At 41.1% G+C, this 10,141-nt stretch overlaps 1 protein-coding gene across 1 annotated transcript; it reads left to right on the forward strand.

The window, feature by feature from the left end:
• The first annotated feature begins 8,505 nt into the window (after positions 1-8,505).
• On the forward strand, positions 8,506-9,681 carry TENT5D (terminal nucleotidyltransferase 5D). The gene has a single exon (XM_054214846.1). The coding sequence runs from the start codon at positions 8,506-8,508 to the stop codon at positions 9,679-9,681; it is 1,176 nt and encodes a 391-aa protein (XP_054070821.1).
• Positions 9,682-10,141: the final 460 nt, after the last annotated feature.

A 10,141-nucleotide genomic window follows, 5' to 3' on the forward strand; every position in this document is an offset into this window, starting at 1 on the left:
AGAAAGAACATGAAGCCACTACACAATTCATAATATTTAATTTTGCCGAGTTGTTATTAGTTCTATTTTTTTTGTAAGATTCCACAATGCCCCTTCTAATTTGCACGTCTATTAATAATACTAAATTCTTTTTCAAAATCCCATAGAGAAAATAGCAAGTTTGTTAATATCTTTGCAGAGGATTAAGTATGACCCGAAACCCAGAGTCTTTATAAGCACTTCTGTGTCTTTCCACTGCTTTTACCTTATAATTTCCGACTTAAAAGGCTATTGTTACGACTGCAGGACTGCCAAGTTGTAATGCATGATTTATTATGTACAGCAGGTGACTGGTAGTTAACATTTATCTCAAAATGAATGTTATTGTTTGTTGGTTGGTTTTTTTTTTTCCTGCAGCTTTCCCTGGGACGTTCATGTTTTTGTCAGTGACAAGATGACAATTCGTATTTTTACCAAAGGATCCAGTGAGTCATCCTATTAACTCAGCTGAAATACATGCTTGACAATCGTCCTGCCACGGTAAGTCAGTGGGATTTTGCATTCTCTTGGGAAATGTTATTTGGAGTGAATCCATAGCACGCATTTGGTAGTACAAATATCTTTACCTAACGTAGTAACTTCCCAGTGATGACCACAAACCAAACCAGACCAAATATTGCATATCACACCTATTTTTTTTTAAAGTAATTAAAGTATTTTGGAGCAAATGAGAAGCCTGGCTGTGCCTCATACCATGCTATTTAAAAGGACTTGGTTTGTTTGAACCTGGAGGCCATGTAAGAAGGAACATCATGCGTTGTGGGAACTGATATGAAGGTGTGATGTATCTGGCCTTGAAAATGTTGCCCTGTGAGGGGATCCACACGCAGCTAAGAACGAGCGTACCATGAGTCATGATGGAAAAATTCAACATCTAAAAAACCCCAAATCTCCAGGATGACATAACATGGATTATGTATTCGTACTGGTTGCCCAAATTAAACTCCTTAGTTATTTTGTCCCTCCTGAGAACTCCCAGCTCATCAAGCCAATATCCTGTAATGTTCCAGTAGAGGTGTAGGCTACTCAGTTCCTTTTCCAGCTTTGTGCTATAGGAGACTACGGCTGCCCTTGGGTCGTACTGCTCTGCCAATCGTTTTCCTTTGGGAGAAGGGGCTGTGAGGGCTGGTACATGACTCTCTTGCTTTTCCCTGTTCCTTGGGTTGGGTTGGAGAAAAGGTAGGACATGTTTTTGTTGATAAAGTCTCTCCTTTTCTGCTTACTTGTTCTGCCCTTGAAGTTGATATTCTATGTCATAGTCCAAGCAAGCTGCTTTCTGCTTAAGTGTATTTTGCACACCATGCACCCTTATCTCACAGGAGAAGAGCATATGGCCTTGAGTTATTATTTGTTATTTCAGGGTAACTAGATGGTAACTGTACTGAAAACTTATGGCAACTCATGCGTTATCTCATGATAACAGGATAAATAAACAGGATCTTCACTGCATGCATTAACATTAATGGAAGGAAAAACTCATGAAAAACACTGTCAAACCAGTTTAAATATGTCCCCATTTAGGTTTCCCCAGATGCTTTACTGCTTCTACTTGTCTCATACGCATTTAAATTATCACTGGGACTCCTTCCACATTTGACATTCTTGCCTTCCGAGTTAATGCCAGCTGCAGTCCTTAAGTCACTGAGCATGCAAAATACTTTAAAATGTCCAACAGAATAGGGAAATGCAGCTTTGAATTAAAATACAGCTTTAGGAGGATCGTTGAAATCATTAGTGATGCATATAATACGTATGCAGCAAAACCAATACAGAGATCTAAGGGCATCTCTGAGGTGACCCCCAAAAGCAAGGCTACCACAGCAGCTGACAAGGCATTTTGCTCCATCTATAAAAGGTCCCTTCGCAACTGATTTCAAGTGCAAACAAAATAAAGACAATGGGAACATTAAAATATTCCGTGCAATTGTTGTAAAACAGACAAGTCGGGGAGCAGATAAAAGCAAAGGGAAGAGAGTGGAGCTAACACAGCTGCACGACAATTGTGTCAGATGTGTTCGGCTTGAGAATGCCAGCGCAATGCAAACCCTTTGAAAATACACTGAAGCGACATTATGGAGTATATAAAAAGAGAACCTTAAACAGTTTATCAGTAAAATATGAGCTAAATTTGATGAGACTGTCCTCTAGACTGTAAGTATCTGTTTCTATGAAAGTTGCGTGGAACATGAAAGCTGTCAAAATTTTTATTCATTCAGATGTAACGCCAGATCTGCTTTTGTTTTTTTGACCAAGCTGGTGTATGGCAGAGTGCTAAGAGGTGGTCAACTAAATTGTAATTAGCATCATTGTAATGTAATTGTAATGTAATTGTAATGTAATGATCAATTAGCATCATTGTAAAACCAAACTCATAGTTGTTTGGTCCAAACCCCAGTGAAAAAAATGAGAGTCTCTAATTTCGATATAAAAATAAATAGTAAAAATTAGCAAAACTATGTTTAATGGTCCCACAGTAACTAAACATTTTTCCACGTTGCCACCACGTCATCAGCTGAAAGTGACCACTCAAGGACAAGTTGGGACTTGAATCAGGGAAATATTTTTCTAACCTTATAATAAGGATAATATATCACAAAACTTGACTAGGTCTGATCCGTCTTATTCTGTGCTTCTCTAGCCAGTGTATGTAAAAGAAAACACCCTGAAAATTACTTTTCCTCATCGCTTTATGTGGCAGAGATCTTAAATGGGGCAGGATTCAGGGTCCATTGCAGTTTATAGTAACATTTTAAATCCCATAGACACAAAAACTAAGAAAAATCACTAGGAAAGAGTTTCAATAAGTTACAAGTACTAATGAAGTGAAGAAAAAAACCCTCTTTCAATAAACAATTTCAAAGGCTATTTGTGCCTTTCACTGCCACAGTGCTAGCGTTTATGCAACCTTCTATTTATGGACCATGTATGGACTCCAAGATAGGAAAACATGGAATGTGAAACACATGAAATGCTTTTAGGTATTCACGTGGAAGAAGTTACAGAAACGGAATTCTTTGACAGGGCGCAGCAGGGCAGACCCAGGCAAGGCTGGGAATGCGGGTGCCGGCGAGTAAGAGCTCTCAAAGTCTGTGTCACCTATGTGGTTACCCTGGATGGCATGATGCTGCTGCTGGCAAAGGGGCAGTGAGATATAGCTGCCTCCAGGGATCATCCTCCAGTGCAAACATCACCAGTTTACGAAGAATGAAGCCATTTTCCAGCCTCTTTTCCAGTTAACCGACCCGTCCCCAGCACTCGCTTGTGAACGGCTTCGTCTGGCCGCTGTGGTCACATGCAGTGTGTTGCCTTTCCTTCGTCCCTCGGTCTCTCTTGTTTTACACAATGCTTTGACTAACTACAGACTCCATACTGCTGCTGATTTATTGTAACTGAGGCTTACTTGCATTAATAATAACTCCTGACGTTAGCCTGAGCACCTCAGTAAATAAATTTGCTACTGCTTTAAGAAATAAGGTTCCTAATGACTATAAAATTGCCTGGAAATTGTTCTTGTTGTCAGATAAGATTAAGGAAAAGAAAAAGAGAAAGTCCTTCTAGGAAAGTGCAGGGTTATGTACTGTGTTGCAAGCTGGAAGAAAATTAGTAAATAATAATGATTTTAAAAGTTGATTTAGCTCTATCTGCAAATTAATTACATTCTCGACAACTTAATTCCTGTTTTTCCTAAGACATTTCATTTTCCTTATTTGTCAAAGTCAAAGGCATTATTTCAGCACATAATTCTTAGGATTTATCATAAGACGTTTCTCAGACATTAATGTTGAGGCTCTGAACTCAGAAGGCACCACCGGATTCTCCAGGAATCACTTTAGAGAAATGACATTTTGAGGTATGGCTCTTCAACACAAAAGACATATTTACTGACATTACCTTTTCCTGTCATTTTTGAATCTTGGTATATTGCAATAAAATCTAAAATAACTAAAAACTTGTAGCAATAAAGGAAGGATTTCTAAGCTTATTTAGGGATACTTCCATCTTCCAACTTTCAAAAAGTGTTTGAAGAGGGTCCCTCTGCTAAAAAAGGGGATTGAATTTCAACATTCCCTTCTCGAAGCCCTTTCCTTTGCATCACAGCATTAACCTTGAGAAGCTCTCTCTCAGTTTTGCGATATCAGACCAAGCACATCACAAAAACTACTGCTTATACAACAATTCCGACAACTGTAAGTTTGCTAGTAGAACATTAGAGCTGGTCCACCGTAATCTGACGCATCAGTAACACAAATGTGGCAGCAAAAGGTTCATGCAAAACTCTGGCCTCCTGATCTCTCGCTGCACCCAGTGTTGTGCTGCTTCCAAAATTCACAGTGCCTTGCTGTAACAGCTATTTTTGATGATAAAAAAATGTCCTGGGATGTCGTAAGGGCTATGAAGGATGGATAGAAGTTTTTCATAATAATAATTTGTGGTAGTAAACGAATTAGCATGGGGTCATAACAATAAATAGCTAATGGTAAAGTCATAAGCATGTAAAACAGGCAGTTCTGTGGATGGCAATTTCTCTCCCTTTTTGTTTCTTCTAAATGCCTGCAGAAAGGTGTGTTTCTGAGTATGTATGAAACATATATGTATTTGCATGTTATGTATATGGACAATACTATACGAGGAATTGGTACCAGGAGCAATGCCAGGAACTACATGGTTGTACCAGAACTGTGGGACTGAATCCAAGACCTTCACACCATCAATTCAGTGGCAATTAAACTCCCAACTTGGGGCCTGATTTAGCCAACTTTTAAAGCACGCGTTTAACTTCAAACATATGCTTAGTTCCATTCTTTTTTGCTGTAATGAGGCCAGAAAGGTGCTTGAAATTACATATGCTCTTGATTAGCTTGCTTTGGAGCTGCTAGTATAGTAGAAGTATGTGAGAAATAGCTCCATAATATTCCCAAGGTATTTGTCGGTTCACAAGTTACTTGAAATTACTGAAATACAGAATGTGGAATCGGAAGGCGAGGGAAGGAAAATGTATGACAGCGTGCATATGGAGTCACTACTGATTAAGAAACAACAGTGTTGACTTTTCGGTAGTGTTGTTACTCAGTATAGTTTTACTTTATTTTTATTCTTGAGCTGTAGCTGAAAAAAATATGGTTTAGCCATCTGTCTGCAGAAGCATTTCTCCATGCCGCAGTAGTACATTTGCAGTGTTCCCAGATACCCAAAAGTCACTTCTTTCACCCGGCTGGTGACTCACTGAACCGCTTCAGATCACACCTGAACGTCACCTGAGTTTCGCATCTCCAGTCGCTTTTCTTCAGTCTCCTCCAAACTCCAGCGTTGCCCCAGCCCGGCTGGGAGACACGGCTTTCTCTGGGCAGCGCTCCCCAGTGCTGCCTTCTGAGAAACAGCCATCGACCTGCAAGGATTTCATAGTTTTTCCATGAACTTCCGTCATGAAGTTCAGTGTCATGTTATAATTCCCATCCTGTTTGTATGTGGTACTAAGGAATACAGTCGTCTTTATTTTTGTATTCTTTTTAGATCCTCAGGAGGCATTTCAACAGCAATGAACTGAATTCCCTTGCTATGTAACAAATAATTTATTGCAATTATTTTAAAATTCTTTTTGGTTTCCCTGAATTCTCTCTGTACTAAGCTCGCACAAACCCAAGAGAAATATTCTTAAAACAAGCCTTAGCTAATACATTCAACAAAGGAGAAAGCAAAATTATGATGTTTGTGCAGACAAAAAGAAATTCTTTTCAGTAATCAAAGTTGTTTTCAGTAGCTGTACCTCCGTCTATAAACTGTCTAAACAGCAGCCTCCCACGGGTTGAGGACATCCATGTCTGACTCGGGAGAGTAAAGAAATGCCCAGAATAACTGTAGTGACACTGGCATCAGTGGGCACCTAATGCTCAGTGACGTTTTATTTTCTGTAGTTCCTTAAATTCTTTATCTACTGTAATCACACCTAATTATATAATTCTATGGTTGTGTTTAATTATATTCACAGTCTACATAAATAAAATCTAAAAAATAAAGGATTCACATTCCCATTACAAAAAATTAATTAAAACAAAGTTTACATACGATCAATTAGAACAATTTTAAAACAAATGTTGCAGGGTTTGCAACTTTTTCTTTCTCATTGTAAAAAGTAAATAAATTATCCATGCTAACGTCTGTCTGCTTGCTAGCTATGATGATAGGAAGACAAGATATAATTTTAAACTGAGGAATTCCAGAGCCTGAGCTGGAATATTTCTTTACAGGCTTTACTGGCTTTCTTGTGAGGTTTTAGGGTAACAGTGCAGACAGGAAGGGGTTTTCTTATCGATTCTGGAAACCATAACTTGCAGCGTTGGTACATTTGTGTGGCAACATGGTTAATGGGTTAGAAGGAAAATATTTTCATAGAATCATAGAATCAGAGAACCATAGAGTTGGAAGGGCCCTCTGGAGATCACCCAGTCCAACCCCCTGCCAGAGCAGGGTCACCCAGAGCAGGTGGCACAGGAACGCCTCCAGGCGGGGTTTGGAATGTCTCCAGAGACGGAGACTCCACCACCTCTCTGGGCAGCCTGTGCCAGAGCTCTGCCACCCTCAAAGGAAAGAAGTTCCTCCTTGTGTGGAGATGGAACTTCCTATGGTGAAGTTTGTGCCCTTTAGCTCTTGTCCTGTCACTGGGCACCACTGAAAAGAGCCTGGCCCCATCCTCCTGACACCCACCCTTGAAGTATTTGTAAGTGTTGATAAGATCCCCCCTCAGCCGTCTTTTTTCCAGACTGAAGAGACCCAAATCCCTCAGCCTTTCTTCATAAGAGAGATGTTCCAGTCCCCTCAGCATCTTGGTAGCCCTTTGCTGTCCCCTCTCCAGCAGTTCCCTGTCCTTCTTGAACCGGGGAGCCCAGAACTGGACACAGCACTCCAGGTGCAGCCTCCCCAAGGCAGGGCAGAGGGGGAGGATGACCTCCCCCCACCTGCCGGCCACACTCTTCTTGATGCACCCCAGGATGCCATTGGCCTTTTTGGCCACAAGGGCACATTGCTGGCTCATGGTCACCCTGTTGTCCCCCAGGACTCCCAGGTCTCTTTCCACTGAGCTGCTCTCCAGCAGGACAGCCCCCAACCTGTCCTGGTGCATGGGGTTATTCCTCCCCAGGTGCAGCACCCTACACTTGCCCTTATTGAATTTCATAAGGTTCCTCTCTGCCCAGATCTCCAACCTGTCCAGTTCTCTCTGTGTGGTGGCACAGCCTTCCGGTGTGTCAGCCACCCCTCCCAGCTTTGTGTCATCAGCAGACTTGCTGAGGGTGCACTCTATCCCCTCATCCAGGTCATTGATGAATATATTGAAGAGGACTGGACCAGTACTGACCCCTGGGGAACACCACTCGTCACTGACCTCCAACTAGACTCTGTGACCCTAATCACAACCCTCTGAGCTCTGTCTTTCAACCAGTTATGTATCCACCTTACTGTCCATTCATCAAGCCCACTCTTCCTAAGCTTCCCTATGAGGATGCTGTGGGAGACCGTGTCAAACGCCTTGCTTAAGTCAAGGTAGACCACATCTACTGCCCTCCCCTCATCTCTCCATCCAGTCATGCCATCATAGAAGGCTATCAGATTACTCAAACATGATTTCCCCTTGGTGAATCCATGTTGAGTACTTCTGATAGCTTTCTTTTCCTCCACGTGCCTTGAGATGACGCCCAGAACGAGCTGTTCCATCATCTTTCCAGGGATGGAGGTGAGGCTGACCGGCCTGTAGTTCCCTGGCTCTTCCTTCTTGCCTTTTTTGAAGACTGGAGTGACGATTTTGGCTCAGAAACATAATGGAAACAGCTTAACAATTATCGAACATCCAGTTCAATGGCGACAAGTGGTATTAAAGGATGCGTGCCTATAGATGATCCATAGAGACTAAAGTACATCCAAGGCGTACAGCTAGATAAACAACGAGTGTGTCGCATCAGTCCTGCTTTTTAAACAGACTTCCTGGTCATTCGGTTGTTTTTAACTATGCAAGTCACTGAAGATAGAGGAAGATTTCTAGGCAGGACAGAAAGAACAAATTTGCTCATTTTGCTCATTTTAGCGCTTCACAGTGAAATTTATTTGGAGTTTCATTATGACCACCAAGTATTTCATGTTATTAACCTTTGAGCAGTTTTAAATGAAGTCTATATGGTTTACTGCATTTACTTTGAGTCACAGATTACACAATAACACAATGGTTTCTCAGCAGGATTGAAACCTGAGTACATTAAAATTCAATTAAAAGCCTGTGACAAGTGCAGCGGTTGACTCAGACCGTTAACTGGGATTGTGTCTCTGTAAAATGAACTGCTTTGGTACTGCATCGAGGAAGGAAGGAAGATATATATTTGCTATAACCAAGTGAAATGTCAGGCTCCCTTGTATTTGAGCAATTCTAACATTTTTCTGTTAATTTCTGTTTTTTTCCCTAGTTAGCCAACCGACATCACAATGACTGAGGACTTAGACCACAGATTCAGTAGTCTCACCTGGGATCAGATTAAAATCCTGGATCAAGTTTTAGCTGAGGTAATTCCTATTCATGGGAGAGGAAATTTTCCAACCCTGGATGTAAAGCCAAAGGATATCATTCATGTGGTAAAGGAACAGCTCATTGAAAAGCAAATCAACGTTCGAGACATCCGCCTGAACGGTTCGACAGCCAGTCACATCCTAGTAAAGCAGAACGGAACCAGTTACAAGGACCTAGACATCATTTTTGGGGTGGAACTTCCAAGTGAGCTGGAGTTCCAGGTTGTGAAAGAAGCAGTTCTTAATTGCCTATTGGACTTCTTGCCAAAATGTGTTAATAAGGAAAAAATCACAGCTCAGACCATGAAAGATGCCTACGTGCAGAAGATGGTCAAAGTCTCCACCGACCACGATCGCTGGAGTCTTATTTCACTGTCAAACAACAGTGGCAAGAATGTGGAATTAAAGTTCGTCAACTCGCTCAGAAGACAGTTTGAGTTTAGCGTGGACTCCTTCCAAATCATACTGGACTCCATACTGAATGTTTACAGAGCAACAGACTGCAAACTGACAGAAGACTCTCACCCCACTGTCATCGCCGAGAGTATGTATGGAGACTTCAACGAAGCAATGGACCACTTGAAGTACAAACTGATTTCCACAAGGAACCCGGAGGAAATCAGAGGAGGTGGCCTCCTGAAGTACAGCAATCTCCTGGTTCGTGACTTTAAGCCAGCAGACGAGGCTGAAATTAAATCTCTGGAACGTTACATGTGCTCCAGGTTCTTCATTGATTTTCCAGATGTTGCTGAGCAGCAAAGGAAAATTGAGTCATATCTGCGCAACCACTTCATTGGGGAAGAGAAAAGCAAGTATGACTACTTGATGACTCTGCGGGGAGTCGTAAATGAGAGCACAGTCTGTCTCATGGGACACGAACGAAGACAAACTCTGAATATGATCACAATTTTGGCTTTAAAAGTGCTCGGAGAACAAAATATCATCCCAAATGCAGCCAATGTAACATGCTATTATCAGCCTGCTCCATATATCAGTGACAGAAACTTCAGCAATTACTACATTGCTCACGGACAACCACCTATCATCTACCAGCCATACCCATTTCACATACAAATGCAAAGCGGCATGGTTTAGCGGCAGGAGGTTCCTCAACCTCAGCACATACACTCTTCTCTCTTTCCCTTTCTCTCCGTAATAAAGGCCTCATTAAAGCAAGTTTTATCATCATTTTTGATTTAAGGACATATTTTTGTGCAAGTTGCCAAAGTTATTTGGTTGGTCAATGTCTAAATAACCATTAAGCAGATCATAAAATAAGTGAAATGTCTAGCATTCATGAATTATTTATACCTTTATGTGTGTTTGGGCTATACTTTTTTGTTTTCAATGTAAAGAGAAGGATATAAATTATTCTAATTTTATAAAATGAAATGCACTAAGTTCTGGGTTCTAAAAAAATCTTAAGCAAAATTTAAACAGTGTAAAAGAAAAGTTAAGCCAAGAAAATACCTCTCAGTAGAAATGCCTGATTTTAGAAGTGTTAGTGTTCTGGGTGTGTTGAAGTAGATCATCTATCAGTTATACCCACACAGTT

Source organism: Rissa tridactyla, chromosome 9, assembly GCF_028500815.1.
Source record: "Rissa tridactyla isolate bRisTri1 chromosome 9, bRisTri1.patW.cur.20221130, whole genome shotgun sequence".
In the NCBI taxonomy this organism is placed as follows: Eukaryota; Metazoa; Chordata; class Aves; order Charadriiformes; family Laridae; genus Rissa; species Rissa tridactyla.